Genomic DNA, 18,732 nt, shown 5'->3' on the forward strand with positions numbered 1-18,732 from the left:
GGGGCTAACACTTCTTTCTTTATCACACAGAATCGTCCTGTAGCTCAAATGAAAATATACGCATGGGAATGCTTTATAAACTGTAAAGCTCTGTATAAATAAAATCCATTATATTAAAATTAAAGATGAGGAAACAGGCTGTGAGGTGTTCCTGGACTTGCCAAACGTGAGTGGGCACGTCATGTCAGAGCTGGACTCCACCAGTCTTCCATGAAGAAGTATGTAGGGAGTGGGTATCTGTCATCTTTTTGGGCCAGCCAGCAGCAGAACCCCCTTGCCTATGTTTTGAAGATTTCCTCCCTTTGGAAGCACACCCCTCATCTCATTACCTCAACTCTCACTACCGGAACTGGAAATGCTACTCCCTTTCCTGGCCTCCTCTAAGCTGGGGGTGGGCTGTGGCCTGGGCCCCAGCAGCCTCCCGCATTCACCTCATGCCTTAGATGGGAAGCTAGAGAAATGAAGAAGGAGCTGGCACGCGGGGGCTCCAGTGGTGAAGTCCACTGCACACTGTCAGCAATTCGGGCTACTGTCCTCAAGGAGCCCCTCTGTGGAGTCAGGAGATGTCCCACATCCCCACGTCAGGCTCTCTGGCCCTCCTGGAGAGTCTGTGAACTACCCAGGATCTTTTATTTTGTTATTTTATTTATTTATTTATTTAGAGGAAGATTAGCCCTGAGCTAACTACTGCCAATCCTCTTTTTCGCTGAGGAAGACTGGCTCTGAGCTAACATCGGTGCCCATCTTCCTCTACTTTTTTTTATATGTGAGACGCCTACCACAGCATGGCTTGAAGAGCGGTGCCATGTCTGCACCCGGGATCTGAACCAGCAAACCCCGGGCCACCGAAGCGGAACGTGCACACTTAACCACTGCGCCACAGGGCCAGCCCCTACCCAGAATCTTTTAAATCAGTGCCTCTCAAATTGTAAGTGTGCCTACAGATCACGAGGAAGTTGTGTTAAATTGTAGATTGGTACTCAGTCGGTGTGGGTGTGCTTGAGATGCTGCATTCTACAAGCTCCCAGGTGATGCTGATGCTGCTGGCCTGCAGACCCCACTTTACGTAGCAAGGCTTTCCTACTTTTGTTTTCAGCTCAAACTAACACCCTAACTGATACTTACAGGTTCTATCATCAAAAATTGGGAGGCAGAAGTTTATACATAAAATAATACCAAAACACACAAAAAGGAATTTTCCAATTTTTCTGTAACTATAATTATTCTGTTGTCTTCTGGAAAAAAACGCAAATGATATTTAATTTTTAAAATTAAAGTGAGTTACAATTTTATTGAGCAATATTTTATTATTCTGCAACAGCCCTGGAGTTGACTGGAGACAGTGCTGTGTCTCACTTGGAATCCCCCTGAGGGGCACGATTAGAGCGGGGTGGAGGGGTCGGGAGGGAAGAATGATAACCTCCTGGCTAAACTTACTTTCCTGGAACCCCTCCTCACACATGCCCTGTCTCTTTCAGCAGCTGAGGCAAAGAGACAATGCTCTGCTAGATAAAGGCAGGAGCAGAGTAGTCCTCCCCAAATGATGGTAACATCTGCCAACAGCAGAAGCCTGGGGACTAGTGTCTCAGTCACTTAGGCTGCCATAACAAAATGCCACAGACTGGGGGCTTACACAACAGACATTTGTCTTCTCACAGTTCTGGAGGCCGAGGAGTCCGAGAGCGAGGTCCCGGCAGATTTGGCTCTTAGTGAGGGCCCTTTTCTTGCCTTGCAAACGGCTGCCTTCTTGCTATTTCCTCAAATGATGGAGAGAGAGCTCTGGGATCTCTTTCTCTTCCTGTAAGGACATGAATCCCGTTTTGGAGGCCCCACCCTCATGACCTCATCTAAACCTAACTACCTCCTAAAGGCCTCCCATCTAATACCATCACACTGGGGGGTTTGGGGCTCAACAGAGGAATTTTGGGAGGACAGAAACATTTAGTCCATAACAGTTAGCTAAAGATTCTTCTAGATAAATGATTTAGCTTCAATGCTAGGAATCTGTCAGTTCTGGACAAAGATTCCTGTTGTCAGTGGTGGTGTGTTTCACGGTATGCATGTACACCCTGGTGAGCTCTGATCGGCAGGAGACCATTGGGCCACACCGCCCTTTCTCTGTGGAACCTGGAAGATCACATGTGTTGTCAGTTGGAGAAGCATATGCATAGCAGGCCCTAGGATGCCACGAAAAGTACCTTAAACAAGAAATGGAATGCCCTTGTTGTAGAAGACAAACACCGCCAGCTCCGAGGGAGCTCAGAAGCCAAGAGAATACACCAAATGGTCTTTAGGGAGAAAACCAAGAGCTGCCTGAACACGTAACTACAGAGTTCCATTGGCTCATGTGTTCGTCCAGGGAACCTCCTGGTGGTGATTTCTCGGCCACGTCTGCCTTTCCAGGCCTGATACAGAAGATGAGAGTCTGCAACACACAGAAAACAAACATGGGGGAGAAGTGAGCAGTCTTTGCCACATTTAAATCAGAAAATGGCTGGTCTTCTCTCATTCACAGCTTAGATAAGCAATTCTCACTCCGATACTGCAGTCTTTAAGGAATTCTCCAAGATGTCTTCAGGAAATACGTTCTCTTCAAGTTCTCTCCACTAACATTCGTTCTCCAAAATTAAATAAATAAACTTACATTTTTAATCTGAAAACATGCATGACTCACATATATATTTCGTATAGTATATTTAGTATCAAAATGAGGCAATTTAAGTGCTTTATAAATGGAATAGCATTAAATACGTAAACAGCAAAATTTGCTATTGATGAACCTTTGAGATATATTGCAGACTAAAAACAAATTGAAGAATAGCATATATATCATACAATTTTCGAGGCAAACACACACACACAGTGCTTTTTATAATATATATGAAGATGTGGGGAAAATGGTCTGGAAGGGACACTCCCAACTGAGATAAGCAATTGCCCCAGAGAAAGATTAAACAATAACCATAACTCAAAAATACAAGCAAGGGCTTGACTGGCAGAGAGTCCCAAGAACAAGCCCCAGCTGGGCCTGAGAGAGACAACGCCCCATCAAATGTGTCGGGCAAAATAATAAACAAATATATTTAAATCCAAGGAGAAGGAGATGGAAAAATCATCACTTTACCCTATTGCCCTCCTCTCCCATTCAAACAGTGCCTTGTCTTCCACTCCCTCAGGCGAAGAGAGGCCAAAACTAAAAAGTAAAATAAAATAAGGACCAAGAAGTTAGTTCTTGGCTAAGACTGACTGGTCATTTGCAGGACGCTGGGCTAGAGAACAAGTGGATGCCCACATGTAACATAGCTAAATACTTAAAAGTTACGAATCGTGCTAACACACTGTTAAAGGAAATACATTCTGTCTTCCTGCCTTGACTGATATTCCTGTAAAATGATGTGGAAGGCCTGGTCAAGTTAGGGTTCTTGGAGTCCGGCCCCAGTGTGAGGCAGTCTGGGGAGAGCTGGCTCGGGCCCACAGCCACCTCTCTCGTTTTCCACAGCTGGCTCTGTCCGTGTGGCGACAGGCTTTGTGCACATGTGTGACCACTCAGCCCCCATACACAAGCCCCATCTGCATCCCTATAAACAGCTACCCCTTGCTCTCTCCTTGCTCTGGAGTGTGCACTCTGGCGGTATGTTCCACCCATGGAAAGCCGGACTTGGGGAAGGGGCTCATGTAGGCCCTGGAAGTGGGCTCAGGGCCATTTGGACAGGGAATTGGGGTCTCTCAACCCCTAAGCTTGGTCTAGAAGTTGGGGGGAGGCACAGGATCCGGAAGGGCGCATCCCTGGGGGCTGACCCCTCACCCCTGGGAACTGCGATTGGAGGCAGGCCACGGTACAGCCCTTTGAAGGAAGGGTCCCAGGGCTGCCCCTCCTACGCTGGTCTAAGGTCAGTCAGTACCATTCTTGGTTCGGAGGAATCCTGGGCTCAGGTCCTGAGGAGTTAAGGGATTTCAAGCACCATTTTGACTACATTACATATAGAACCCACAGCAGCGAATTAGCCTCATTTTTCCCACTTTGTACAAAACATGGATATTTAAAAATATGAGCAGCCCAGGCAACATCAAAACTTTCTCCTCTCTGAGAGATGCCCAGCACTGGGACAGAGGCTGACTGATGAAACCAGACTCCCCTCTTTCATGCCCTCATTGCATTGTATCGGAATAGCAGGCAGAACTGTCAACACATAAGTCGTTCTGTCTCCCTCTTCTGCAGAGCGGGTACGGTTGAATTTACCTAAAAAGGGCAAATGATGCGATTTTACTGCATCAACTATAGACTCTTGTTTCCTGTTTGTATTAATTACTTATTGCTGCAAAACAAATTACCCCCAGATTTAGCAGTTTAAAACAACAAACACTTATTATTTCACAGTTTGTGGGGCAGGAATCTGGACGTGGCTAAGCTGGGTGGCTGTGGCTCAGGTCTCCCAGGGAACTGCCGTCAAGCTGTCCACCAGGGCTGCAGCCACGCAAAGACTGACGGGGCTAAAGGGTCCGCTTCTAAGCCCACTCACATGGCTACTTTCAGGCTTTGGTTCCCAGGCTGTTCGATCGAGAGCCTCGTTCTTAATGGGCCTCAGGTGCTTGTCACACCATGAAGGCCTCCTGGAAGTCAAAAAAGAATTTCAGGAAGGAGAGAGCAGTCCAGTGAGTCAACGGCATACAGAAAAGAGCACCTCAGATCCAGCAGCTGCCGGGAATGGTGACCCGAGCAAGAGTGGGGAGCGGGTCAGGGACCATGTCACAACCGGTTGAGAAGCCAATGCGAGGGAGGGAAAGTGAGATAGAGCCAGAAGTTCCCAAAACAGGGTCTGCCAACAGGTGCTGGGTTGGGCCAGCTGGGGAGCTTGTAAAAAATGTACCTATCTTATAGTTAACAATACTGTATTGTGTATTTGAAAGTTGCCGAGAGTAGATCTTAAAAGTTCTCATCACAAGAAAAAATAATTTGTAACTGTGAGGTGATGGATGTTAACGAGACTTATTGTGGTGATCATTTCACAATACATATCAAATCATTATATTGTACATCTGAAACTAATATAATGTTACACGTCAATTAAAAAAATACCAGTTCCTAGACCCACTTTTTTTGTTTTGCAAGGAAGGTGAAGTTGAGAAAAGTTAAATGACTTGCTCAAATTCCCATAGCTAGACAAGGGCAGAGCTTGGGTTGAAATTCAGGCTCATCTGGAAGCCAAAGTTCATGTGAGTAAGCAGCATGCTAGCCTGGCTCCCCCAAACCCACGTGAACACACACCCAGGCTCTCCATTGGCAGCTGGGTGGCCCTGTGCAAGTTCGAGCCATATGATCTATAAGAACTCCAGTTGCTGACAGGTGAAGATGGTGTAATATCTACCTAGTGCTCTTATTGCAATGATTAAATAAGATAATTTATTTTTAATGCCCTTTCACCAAAGACTGCTAAGAATACACCTAGAGTTAAACAAGGTGGGTCTATTACTCATTGCAGTGAGGGAAACGCACACCATGGGAAACCCTGGAGAGGTCTCAGTGAGAGTGTTAGAAAACATTAAAGGACTAGGGCTTTTGTTAGCCGACTCGGGAGGCCTTGAGAAAGCAGGGGTAATTCTATAAATATGTATCTTCATAAGTCTTATCCATAGAGAGGGCACACTAGTAAGGCCACAGTTGGTGAAGAAGCAACTGTCACTCTTATTAGCCAGGATAGCTGTATTTTGTGGCTTAGACAAAGTTCACCTTTTTTCTTTGTTCAAACACGGTCACGGAGGGGTCTTGCTCTTGTCTTGCTCCATCATGGTCACAGAGGAGCCTTGTCTGATGTTGGTGTTCAACAGCACAACCCCAAGGCCCAGCGGGAGCGCCAGGTCAGCTTTCTCGGAACGTAAAGAATCCTGTCACAGTGGCGGACTCACGGGTGTGCCACCCACAGGGCTATGGCTCTACTGTGTGCACCCACGCTGCAGCATCAGACCTGTGAGTAACAGGGGCAGGCAGGGACATTCTGGGCTGAGACATTCTAAGGAATCTAGACGACAGGTCTCTCTGTAAACTGCAATCACCATTTTATTCCCCATTTAATACCCGGCATTCCCTGAGGCCAATTCCGTGACGTCAGGGGTATTTCAGCCTGTGGAGAACCTCAGAAACAGCAAAGACGGGGCTGCAAGCTGGAGGACCCCTCCTGGACTCCGCTTTTACGTCCATCCTGCAGTGAACGTGCAGTGAGCCCCTACTGTAAGCTACACCTGGGCCAGATGCTGTGACACCCCCCACTTCGGGGAACACACAAGCAAAGGATCACGCTGAAGAAGGGAGTGAAAGGAAACCTACAGCGAGGCACCGACAGTCTAAGCAGCGTTCCCGACAATTTCCTGAACATTGCAATCACCTGGATCTTTAAAAATCCTGATGCCTGGGTCCCCTCTACGGATGTAATTGGTCTGGGATACCACTCAGGAGCACCGAGATTTAAAAACCCCTCGGTGACCTAATGTGCAGCAGTTCGGGAACCACTGGTTTACTCTATCCAGCCTTACAGCTTGGGGCGGGGGAAGGGGTGTCACACAGCGGCTTAATCAGATGAAAGCTGTGGTCCTCACTACAGACATTGTATTTAGAAACAAAATCTGGCAAAGAATTTCAGAGGGCTTACAGACCCTAAAAAGCGAATCTGGGAACCCCTCGGGTGGTGTCTCGAGGTCCCCGGTGAAAATGCCGAAATATAGGAGTATCCAGGCCCAACCAGGGTGACATGAGCTCTCCGTCCCCTCCGGACTGGCGCTAGCCCTACTCCTTCACAGAATCCTCGCCGGTAGTGTCAATAAGTCGAGGCCCTGCAGGAGAGGGCGCCGACAAGCAGCCACGGCGCCGCAAGTTCGCGCACGTGTGCGAGTGTGCACGGCGGTGTGCACGCGCGGGGCCGACGGCGAGCGCGCGTTTCCCTCACGGGATCCCCGGCCGCCTCCGCTGCAGAGGCGCGCCCGGCGCCCCCTCCCGCCCAGTCCCCTCCCCCGCTGGCTCGCGCTCGCCCTCTTCCCTCCGCCTGCAGCGTCTGCCGCCTCCGGGTGCGCAGGGCCGCGCTCCGCACGCGCACGCCTCCCGCTGCCGCCCGGGCGCGCGCGGCGCCCCCTCCAGCTGCCCGGCGACCATGAGCTGCGGCGCGCGGGTCGCGGGGAGCAGGTGAGCGCAGCCGCGGGGCGGGGGAGGAGAAAGGGCAGAGCGGGGTGGGGGCGGCTGGGCCTACCCGCGCGCGTGCGAGGAGGCTCTGCCCTGGCCCCGGCTCGGACGGCGGCGAAAGCTCCACTGCCCCCGCCCCGGCATCCCCGCGCCAGCCGCGCGAACAAAGCGCCCTTCGGCGGCGGCGCCTGCCCGCGCGGGGCCCGGAGCGTGGGGAGGCGATGCGGCCCCGTCCCGGACTGTGCCCCGTGCCCGCGCCGGGCCCCGGGGCCGCACCTGGGGAGGGCAGGCGGCGCCTCGGGCGCGCGCAGGTGCCCGCGCGGGAGGCGGCGGCGCGCAGCCCGGGAGGCCCGGAGGCGGGGCCTGCAGCGCTTCCCCGGCGCCCGCTGCCCGGCCGGGGGCGGCGGCAGGTGGGCCGGATGGGCCTCGTCCTCCTGGCGGCGGCGGGGCCCGCGGGCGCGGACGACGGCAGGTCGCGCGGCGGAGCCCCTTGCTCTCCGCGGGTAGACTCGGCCCTTCCCGCCTCCGCGGGTGCCTCCCCGCCGCCGAGGCCCGGCCTTTGGTGTCCTCATCTGTCCCCAGCCTCGGGCTCCGGCTCTCCGCAGCCCCTGCGCCCTCTGACCCCGGAGCGGGGCTGAGGAGGTCGCCCTGGCGGGTGCCCGGGAGTTTTCTGAACAGCGTCGGCGCTTTGGCCACTCAGCTTTCAAATTGTTTGAGTCGAGGGCAGGATTAGTTCCCTTCATGCCGCCCTTCGCCGGTGCGTGGAGGCCCCCGCCCCCATCAGCCCCCCACCGCCCATGTGGCACTAAGAACGTCTTGGGCGCAGAAGGCGCGAGATCAGCATTGCTTGAAGGGTGTCTGCTATTCCTGTGAGGGCGGCCAGTGCCTCTGTCATCAACGTCCCACAGACCTTTAAAGACAGCTGCTTTTTACACGGGAGTGTGTTAGGAGCGCGTTTTGGGATGCTGTAGTGGTGCGCGGTCGCGCTCTCCGGAGGCCCCACGTCCCCCGCAGCGGCGGGCTCCAGCCCGGGTGTGGCGTTTCAGCACGAGACGCGCGGGGCGGCCGCAGCTTGTCCTTTCGGGAATCTCATTGCGCGAGTGCGCGCAGGAAGTCCACCCAAAGCAGCGCGGAAACGCTCCGCAGAGGTTCGGGCCGCTGGCATTTTACTGTTGGGACAGTCACTGCTGCAAAACACAGTTTCCGCGGGAACAGCTAGAGGAAGAAGTTTCGCAGCTTCAGTTTTTCCTGGATTGGTAAACGTCAGGCCCAGCTTCTCTCGAGGAGGAGGGAGGGCTTTTCACCCCCCTCCCCCGCCCCCCTTCAAACGTTGTTGCAATCAGGAAGTCAGCCTAGCGGAGTTTGTGTGCCGAGAGGTTTTGCTGTTTGATTTCTTGAGGTTAGAAGCACGAAAAAAACCACACTGGGACGGAACTGAGTCTGCTTGGAATATCAAGAACACTTCTGGAGAGCTGTTCACTCAGCAGCGGTGCTTGTGAACGATTGTTAAAGCCAGCTTCGAATCAGATTATGACTGAAGTTTTTCGAGTCAAGTTTCTCCACCAAAAGCAATAAAGAGAGGAGGTGAATTGAAATGTAGTATGTGAAACTAGCACGGTTAGTTACACCAACAGGGCTAACTAAACTTCTCTGCTTTCCCCGCCCCCGAACCACAGCCCTCCTCGTACAGTAAGATGTGGGTGCCCCCCCACCGCTTCCCGTGGGAACTTGTTAGTCCACCGGCTCTGAGCTTTCTGGCCTCTTCGGGCAGAGTGTTGCTAACGTGTCGTCTTCACACTTCAGTGTGGCAGCCAAGTCCGTGTCCTTCTGTGTGGAGAGGGCGCCGGCGGTTCTCAGTCACCTGCACAGACTGAGCGGCTGTTGCTGAGTCGCTGCACAGTGTGCCCTCTGACACTTAGCCCTGCCCATGGCTTTGGCTCTTTAAGCTGTTTATTACAGATTTTTTAAGTACTGAGGAGTAGTGTCTCTCCTTTATGTCTGACTACCATATTCTGTTATTTATTTGTCAAATGAACATTTTTTTTCGGTGTGAACTGTATGCTGGAGATGTGGCATCGTCGCACAGACGTGCACACACACCCACTCACTCACGCTTCCGCTTCTCTTTTAGTTGCCGGAGGCAACTGACCTGTAAACAAAGCACGGCAGAGCAGTGCAGTGAAACCAGTAATCTGGGCGTGTCGGCCATTGTTGGCTCGGGGAAGGAGTCGAGAAGGGAACGCTTCCCCTGGGCTGGGTCGTGGGAATCCTCCTACCGCATCCATCCCCAGCCCAGGTGCGCGCCCCTTCTTGCCCACCCTGGGCACTTAGGATTTCATTCTCTCTCCTCCGTCTCTCCCCTCCTTGTCCTCTCATTGCTGGAAGTGCTCCAGCTGCTCCTTTCTCCCTGCCAGCCTAGTTCCAGCACTTTCCCCTCTCGGCCTCACTTCCCTTTGGAGTCCAGGATGCAAAAGACTCACTGACAGTTACAAGAAGGAAGAAGGGAGTAAGCCCTGAAACTGTTCCCCCAATTCCTGCCGCCCCACAGCTGCCCTTTAGATCTTATCCCCACTGCAATCAGACTCTCCTCCTTGTCCCCCTGCCACCCAGGGTCATTCTCCATTCACAGCTGTAGCCCACAAGCTAAAGCCCTAAATACTTTTCCTTTCCCGAGATGCTAAAAACCCTTCCTGTGTGTGTGTGTGTGTGTGTGTATGTACAGTCATGTAGAAAACACAAGCAGCTTAAGTGTACAGCTTAATTGAGTTATCACAAAGTGAACACATTTTATGTAACCACCACCCAGGTCAACAAATAGAACATGGTGCTCTGGAAGCCCCCTCATGTTCCTTACCGTCCTATCCGTCCTCACCAAAGGAACCGGGTGTTACTTTCACTTGTTTGTAAACTTTATAAAAATGGGATCATATACCATAAACTCTTTTGTGTCTGGCTGCTTTTGTGCACCATTATGTTTGTGCGGTTTTGTCCACGTGGTTGTGTTGAGCAGTTCCTTCATTCTGCTGGTCCACGGTACTCCATTATCTCACTGTATCTCATGTGTTCATTCGACTCTTGGTGAACGGGATAGTTGTTTGCAGTTTTTGCCTGTTACAAATGTCAACCTACAAAAACAGAGACCAGTTCAAAAAGGAAAGCATTTATTTGGAATCAAGAATTGCGATTCAGGAGCACAGATACAAGTAGAAACCCAAATAGTATCCTGACTGCACGAGGGGGCTCAGAATCTTTATGGAAAAGAGGAGGAGGGTGGGGTAAGACGTTTCTAAGAACAATTCATTGGTGCTACATGAGGAGAGACTAGGACCACTTCATAGACTGGTTAGTTATTTGGTCATTGGCAAAGTCCAGTTTCATCACTCCTTACAAACTGTGTATCTTTGTTTTTACTGACTTCTTGCAATATTGGCGGTTTGGTCCAGTTTGGAAGATAAGAAGACGTGTATGGCAATTCCTCTGAAATGGCTGCTCCGGCTGTATTTTAATACAGCTCTTCTCATGTCTTCTTTCTCACAAATAGTGATGCAGTGAATCCTTTAGCCTTTTGATGCCCAAAGACCTACCAATTTCACCATTATTTTTGCCACTAACGTAACTGAAAAAGGGTAGGTGAAGGAGCCAGCCTGGAGAGCCAGCCCTCTGGGCCTCCCATCTGTGCCAGCGCCAAGTGCCTCAGCAGCACTGGAGACTGCACTCATTCAGGGACCGGAGGGTAGAAGAAAAAAGCTGTAGGACGGCTTCTGTCATGGCTGAGCTGACTGGAGCGGTGATCTTTGGGCTGCTTAGAGGAAAAGAAGCAGGGTGATGATGGCCAACCAGCCTGGCTTGGGAAGTATTCCTTGCGGGCATGGAAGCTGGTGATTCAGGGTGCCCACGCCTTTCCCACCCCTCACCTGTCTCTACCTGCCCCTTGTTGAGTCCCTGATCCCCCCCAGGGCCTGGTACTAGAGGGTTGTGTTGTTGGCTTCCAGAGCTCGATTCTGAATGAAGGCGGTTTCCTTGGGACTGTGGTTGAAAATTGCCTAGCCTCCTGAGAGGCATTTCTCGTCTAGTACTGCAACTTCTGGAGCAGCTTTGGTGGCCTGGGCAACTGAGATTTTCTTTAGGGAAATGCTTGGACTTGACGCAGGCAGTGTCAGAACCTGCGGGTTGTCAGGGGGCTGCACAGGATCAGGCAGTCTCCCCTGTAAGATGTTGAAGACAGCAGATTCTGGGACACTGCGTGATTGACCTCTTCCAGTGCTCTCAAGTTTCAAACCTGGCCAGAGTGGAACTGCAGAGGTACGGCAGAGGGACGGTCACTGCTCAGTGTCCTGGCGGTTGCCATCAGTTTGGTTACAGAGCCGAGGTTTCTCCACCCCGGGCCCCTCCTCGTCTCCTGCCTGTCTGCCCACCACACTGGCTCTCCTCCCGTTCCTGCACCTTAGTCAGCTCCTTCCTGCCTCAGACGATCCCCGTGCCCCTTCGTCTCTGGCCCATTCCTGCCTGTCCTTCATGGCTGGCCCAGGGAGCTCTCCTTGACTCTGCAGTCTTAGACAAGCTCTCTCAAAGCCCGTGCTGCCTTGGGTGCCGTTCCCCTCGGGCTGATGGGCTCTTGAGGGCACAGACCCAGTGCTTTGTTCACTTGTGCCCAGCACCTTGTGGGGGAGCAGAATTTGCCACCCCAAAATGCTCTTTGGCATAAGCATTATTTTGGGCTGCTTATTTTTTAAGAAAGAGCAGACGTGGGAGGAGCTCTGTAAACCAAGTAGAAGTTACCCTTTGTAAATAAAATACATTTACATTTGTAAGGGAGATCTCCGTTTGTAGGAGTGTCTCCCTAGCTGTCCCAGGAGGAGGGGGCTGACTCTAAATCTCTGGCAATTGTTATCCACGAAGAAGGCAAGGACTTCAACCCGCATAACAGCCTCACCCTTGGTGATCTGCTTTTCCTGGTCACGTCCCATAGCTGACTCCCCACCCCCAACATCTTTTGTCTTTAGCCGAAGATGCTATTTAAGGTGGTGGCTTCTGCTGTTTTGTCGAGTTACTCAGTTTTCCTGGGTCTCTCCCGTGTGTACATGTTGTTAAACTTTCATTTTCTCCTGTTAATCTGTCTCATGTCAATTTAACTTTTAGACCAGCCAGAAGAGCCAAGAAGGGTAGAAGTAAAATTTTCCTCCCCCACAATATAATCCATACATGTTTTTTATTTTGTTTTATTTTTTATTTTTTTGAGGAAGATTAGCCCTGAGCTAACTGCTGCCAATCCTCCTCTCTTTGCTGATGAAGACTGGCCCTGAGCTAACATCCATGCCCATCTTCCTCTACTTTATATGTGGGATGCCTGCCACAGCATGGTGTGCCAAGCGGTGCCATGTCCACGCCAGGGATCTGAATCGGTGAACCCTGGGCCGCCGAAGCAGAACATTCAAACTTAACCCTGTGCTACCGGGCCGGCGTCATATATTTTTTTACTTTATTTTTTATTGGTTTTATTTTTACTTTAAGAATTATTAACATCTTGACCTGGAGAATTATTACTTATTGAGCCAGAGTGGAGTGAGACCATTTGGATGCCCAGTGTCACCCATCCATGCCGCTGAAAGTCAGGCCAGGTGCTGAGCTGGAAGAAGGGCTCCCTCAAGGTCGGGGTCTCTGGATTCTAGTGCTGCCCGCCCTTTCACCACCCTGCATGGGCTTGGCCAAGCGACTTTACCCCGCTGAGTGCTGTGTCCTCCCTTGCGTGTGAGATGGCGGTGCCTGTCCCTGTTCCCTCTGGCAGAGGTCCCGTGAGGGGCTGGGGTGCTGTGGCTTTGAAAGAACTTGGGAACCTCTAGCAGACTCTGCCTACGTGAGGATTTGGTTTTGCTCTCGGGGTTCATTTCACTATAGCCATGACTTAATTCCAACAATTGGTTTTACTCATTTGCACTTATTTTAATATATTCCACATTTTTTGACAAGCGTGTAATACATACCCTCCTTTAATATTACCCCTTTGAGGTCTGAAGCCTGTTCTTTCAGTCCCGTAGTAACTTGGAGATTTTACTGTGCCAAGAAGCAGGGCTTGCTCCCCTCCATGGGGGGAGAGGAACCCGCAATAAGGTGGGGCCTGGGAGCTGGTGGGCATGAGGCAGCCTTGAGATTATACTCAGATATGATGATTGAGTCCGGATCAGAACTTTGGGAGTATTAGATGCATTTAAGTGAAGTCCGTGCCCCTTTTCTGCTCATCCCCAGTGCCTAGATGCACTGTGACCGTTTGCAGTCGGTGCTGTCTCCCCAGGCTCGCTGTGGTTTTCCTTATAGCAATCCACATGGAAAGAGCAGAAAGGAAGGGAATGTGGGGAGCTGCATCCATGTAGTGGCCAGGGTCTGTGGGGGCTCTGGGGTCTGTTTCCTCACCTGGCTGTACATGGGGCTTCTCTGGGGCAGAGGGCTGGTGGGCTACCCTGCAGCTTGACTAAGCTCGTCTTGGATACTACTCGCTCATCTGCTTCATGAAGAAAATGAAAGTTTTCCACTAAGGTTTTCTGGGTTTTAGCAGAAGTTTTAATATCTAAGCAGATGTGTACATGTCTGGAAATAGGGATAAACAGCTGTGGAAGAGGGCAGGTGGAAGTGCCAGTGAAGAGGAGGATGTGACTTTGTCACTGAGGACTCCGAAGTGGGTGTCAGCCGACGTAGTTGTGCAGTGAGTGCTCACTCTCAGTACACGCTCTCCTAATTATTTTAAAATTGAAAGGCATGTGACTGCGTTATAAAAGGCACGCGGCTGGAGAAAAAGGACACAATGGTGGGCTTGTTCTTTTTTTTTTTTGAGGAGGATTAGCCCTGAGCTAACATCTGCTGCCAATCCTCCTCTTTTTGCTGAGGAAGACTGGCCCTGAGCTAACATCCATGCCCATCTTCCTCTACTTTATATGTGGGACACCTGCCACAACATGGCTTGACAAGCTGTGCCATGTCCGCACCTGGGATCCAAACCAGTGAACCCCGGGCTGCCGAAGCTGAACGTGCGCACTTCACCGCTGTGCCACTCGGCCGGCCTCTGGGCTTGTTCTTTTATGCATTTCATTGGGACCCACAGTTTAGCCTTTCTTGGTTTCTTGAAGCATTTCCTAATTTTAGGTTCACCCCTGCCCCTTGACCTTTTGTGGGAGTTTAGGATTAAAAAAAAAGGAGGATTTAGGTCTGAAAATGAGAATACATGTATTCTCTAGAATCATGGAGCTTGGGAAATTCCAGCTACATGGGAAAGTTTACCAGTATAAAATCTTGAGTCAAGGAGGTTTGCAGAATCTGGGGGTCCCTGACAGCCTTGGGCGAGGAAGAGAAGAGAAAGGGCAAGCAGTTGGTCTGCTGCTTTTGCTCTTTTCTTCCTCAGTTTACTTTTACTACCATGATTGGGATTTAGGGGGGAAGCGGTGTAAAGTGAGGGAAGACATGGTACCAGGCAAGTGCATGGGCTTCCAAGTTGTAATGGCCTAGGCTCGTGTGCTCCTTTTCTATTTGTTAGCTGTGTGATCCAAGGAAGTTAGTTAACGTCTCTGAGCCTCAGTCTCTGCATTTTTAAAATGGCCTTCATAGGCTTATTGGGATGATTAAATGAGAAATAAAGATCTTAAACTCCCATAAGTACAAGCACCATTGTTGTTTTCTTCCTGCTTTTTCACGTATTCATTGAATTTTCTGATTCAGGGGGCCCAGAAGAACTTTTGGAGGGCCCCCTGTAGGGTTCTAATGGTCCTCAGACTGCACTTTGAGAAATGCTGTTTTTAAAGGATGAGTAGATGTTTGGGCATCAAGGGGGCAGCAGGGCTGTCACTTCCATGCACGTACAAGTCCAGGAGGTACCCCAGCATCATGGTACTTGTCCGTGGAGCACCCAGAGTTGGGGTGCATGACCTGCAAGGCCACGGGGGGGCCCTGGAGGATGCAGAGAGTGGTGTGTGTGTGTGTGTGCACGTGTGTGTGTGTGATATGCAGAGTGTGCTTGGGACATGGGAGATCATTCACCCTGGGGGAGCGTGCAGGGCGCGAGATAAGGGGTGGGGTGGCGGTTCCTGTGTGCCATGCCAAGGAGCTCTCAATAACAGAGACCCAGCCGAGTCAATCGAAAGGTCTAAATGGCTTTGCTGAACGATTCGTGAATCAGGCAGCATCCCATCTAGCCAGCTCCGGGGCTGCAGAAAGGGAAAGGTTTTCAAAGGCAGGACAAGGGAGTCATAAGTGGAAAACGGTTTATTCTGGGTTCGGTCATCTCACTTTGGGAACAAAAGGGTCTTATTAGGTGGGTTACCCCATCTCCCTTTGGCGGATGGGGAGGCCCATGTGACAGATCACCTCCTTGGTGCTGACGGGAAGATTCCTGAGTGACTGGCTGAGACGACATTTGTGATGGAGGTCGAAGCTGCAGTTAGGTGTTAAGCCCCTGTTTGGTGACACCGGCCTAGCAGGAGTGACTCGGTTTTGGGCCTGCGGTTTTCTTTTAACACAACTCAGGCTTTAGCCAGGAGGCCATGAGGAGCCACAGAAGGGTGTAAGCGAGGACATGAGTAGGCCATGCTGATGGTCCTGTGGGTGTGCGCCGAGAGCGTGGGCCTGCGGGCAGGGACGTGAGCAGGAGGGGGTTGTAATCAGGCAGGAGAGCGGTGAGAGCGAGGCTGCACTGAGGCAGGAGCAGTGGGTGTGGAGGAGGGCCAGGTTGAGGGAGGTGCAGGAGGAGGCCGGGAGGACTGGGGTTGGCTGCTTGCCCAGGAAGAGGGAACAGGAGCTGGTGATGCCCTGGAGTTCCAGCTAGGTGGCCTGCTGATGTGGCTCTCTGCGAGGGCACGTCTGGACGGGCAGGGAGAGCTGCGGTGGGCTCAGTGCTGACCATGTTTGATCTGAAGTGCTGAAGTGACACCCAGGTCCCAGGCACCTGGAACTCAGGGAAGAGGCCTGGGAAGGAGGTAAAGATTTTGGAGCTGAAGGCTCGGCGTGCAGACGAGCTCTGAGGCAGTGATGGCGGGAGGAGGGGGGCACGCGATTGCAGGCCCTGTCAGTCCCCAGGAGGCCAGGACAGGGGAGCACCTGGAGAGACAGAGGAGGGGGGAGGAGGGAGCACGCCAGGTGAGAGGGCATGCAGAAGCCATGGAGGAGCCTGTCACCTGCTCCATCCAGAGACAGCAGCCACCCACCCGGGACTGAAGGAGGGCCCGTGGGGTCTCCCAGGCAGGAGTCATTGGCGGCTCCAGCTAGAGTGGTTTTGGTGACGGGGGAGGGCAGAAGCCAGCAGGCCGTGGGTCTCGGGAAGGACGGGGAGCGGGAAGTGGAGGCTGTGGTTCTTTTGTGAGACTGGCGTGAGAAGGGCAGAGAGCATTCAGGCAGTCGTGAGGCTGGACCCTGCTCCAGGGAGGGCCTCTAATCCAGTGGCAGCTCTCCGAGCCCCAGGGCATGTCTCAGGTGTGCTGGATGGAGGGGAGAGGCAGGGAAGCGAGTGAAGAGGCCTGGGAGAAGAGGTGACTGAGCAGCGGCTCCTAGGGGAAACAGAGGGACTGGAGGCAGCGCAGAGACGGCGGCTGGGCTGCCCTCCGGGGGGAGACAGGCCACAGGGGCCGCGTGGCTGGGCGGGGTGGGGCAAGCCAGCACTGAGCCCCTGGGCAGGGGTGGCAGGACGGGAGGGTGTTGGGGTGCACGCTGGGTGAGCTCTGTGTGTGTGCACGTTGGGCTGGGCTGTAGGTGCAAGTCAGTGGGGCAGGACGGGAGGGTGTTGGGGTGCACGCTGGGTGAGCTCCGTGTGTGTGCACGTTGGGCTGGGCTGTAGGTGGAAGCCAGCGGGGCAGGAAGAGCCCGCAGGACTGGGAGAGCTTCACTCAGCCGGTTGCATTTCTGGAGAAACATAACATCATAATCATTTCAATGATTTTCATAATTATTGTGTATAAAGTTAGTATCTGTTTATAAAACTGTGTTTCTTTTCTTGTTCTAGTGAGGATCACAATGCCTCTTCAGAAGAGAAAGGTACGTGCTCTGTGCCGGAGTTGAGTCATCAAGAACGTTGACTTAGGCTGTGGAAACAGTTGCAGTTTTAGAAAGTGATTTCTTCATTCATTTTATTTATTGGCTGCAGTTGCTTTGTTACATTCATGCTTTCACCGACTTACAGAAATAGAAATGCGTTGAAAGAATCATTAGGTTAAGATGATGAACTAATGACATTTTTTCAAAATTTTAGCATTATTTTTCAACAGATATTTAAAAAAGTGAAATGTAAAGAATTTAGGTCTTTTTAGCTTTTTACAACTTGCGAATAGAAAATAAATGGTCTTATATCTCACTCCTTTTAAACTCAGTCTAATGTTCTTTTTAACTTTATTTTAAATTCAGGTAAGGGAAGATTAGGGAAGTATTATCAACTGAATTCAGTAAACTTTCCGTGAATAATAACTAGGTATTTTTTTTAATACTTGAGTGTTGTTGTCCATTTTATACACTTAATGAAAAAATGGCAGCACATAATTCTATCCTTGAACCTGGCTCAAGTGGAAGCTCTCTTGTTGAGGCCTGAACTCCGTCTGGGCGTGGTGTGGGCCCACCGAGGGCCCTCCTCTTCTTGGCCTGAGCCGGCAGCACCCTCACCCTGTGCAGGGTCTCCCGACTGCCCTCAGGGCCTGCCCTCATCTGGGGCCGCCTTGTCTGGCCAACTTCAGACCCTTTTCTTCAACTTGTGTGTCCCCTCCCTCGATTGTTGGCGTGTTTGCCTGGATCGACTGTTAACTGGGGAAGGATGGTGATTCTTTCGTGTGGTAACTCGAGCCCTGGTCGGCCAGGTGCTCTTTTCCTTTCTGATGTCAAGTTACTTACTTGCCAGGCGCTGTTTAGGGGCTGCTGAGCTGATCAGAGAAACAAGACAGCTTCTTTGGCACAAAATTGAGAGATTACTGGGAACCAACCAAGTGTAATTATGAAGTTTGTTGCCTTTCTCTTCTCTGTACTGGAAAGGCTTATGGTTTGTTGGTGTCCATCTTTTTTCCCCTGAGAATATGGCATCGTTGGCCATTGGTAACAGGGCATTGGTTACTAAAGGCTGCTCTGCATCTAAAGGGTGACTCACTTCATAGCAGAGGGGGTTTCTATTACTGTTGACTTGTAGCTTTTACAAAAATGAACATAATGTTATGTTTTATACTTATATTTATTATACACTTATGTTTATGAAACTTTTTTTCCTCCAAATTTAGATTGCCCCACCCCCAACCTAGATACTTCAAAGGACTCCAAATCAGGTAAGGGATGTGGTTTATATTGGTAAACACCTAAATGAAATTTTTACAAAATAATTCATAGCAAGCTAAACTATAGTTTATTTTTCTGTTTTATTTCAAATAATGTGAGTAAAAGGTAGGGACTTTAATTTTTCTGCTTGAAAGAGTTGAATAAATCTTGAAGTTTTATGATGACTTAGTGTAGGAAATCACCGCCTTTGAAGTTGGGTGATAAAGCTGTACTTAGTGAAACTGAGAAATTGTCTGAGGAGGTGATCAGGGCATTTTGTAGTCTGACCACACTAACCTAAT

At 51.0% G+C, this 18,732-nt stretch overlaps 1 protein-coding gene and 1 long non-coding RNA gene across 2 annotated transcripts in view; one reads left to right on the top strand and one right to left on the bottom strand.

Moving 5' to 3' along the window:
• Positions 1–1,257: 1,257 nt before the first annotated feature.
• Positions 1,258–5,632, bottom strand: LOC139077080 (uncharacterized). Its single transcript, XR_011529292.1, has 4 exons — positions 4,521–5,632; positions 3,125–3,193; positions 2,199–2,425; positions 1,258–1,798 (listed from the first exon to the last, which is right to left on the bottom strand). It is a non-coding gene; the product is annotated as an uncharacterized lncRNA (long non-coding RNA).
• A 153-nt stretch (positions 5,633–5,785) lies between these two features.
• LOC103562913 (uncharacterized) overlaps positions 5,786–18,732 on the top strand; it is a 50,566-nt gene continuing 37,619 nt past the window's right edge. Inside the window, exons 1-4 of the mRNA XM_070582942.1 lie at positions 5,786–5,873; positions 6,793–7,171; positions 17,145–17,176; positions 18,397–18,441. Coding sequence (XP_070439043.1) covers positions 5,786–5,873; positions 6,793–7,171; positions 17,145–17,176; positions 18,397–18,441 — 544 coding nt within the window. The remainder of the gene's footprint in view (positions 5,874–6,792; positions 7,172–17,144; positions 17,177–18,396; positions 18,442–18,732) is intronic.

Source organism: Equus przewalskii, chromosome 18, assembly GCF_037783145.1.
Source record: "Equus przewalskii isolate Varuska chromosome 18, EquPr2, whole genome shotgun sequence".
In the NCBI taxonomy this organism is placed as follows: domain Eukaryota; kingdom Metazoa; phylum Chordata; class Mammalia; order Perissodactyla; family Equidae; genus Equus; species Equus przewalskii.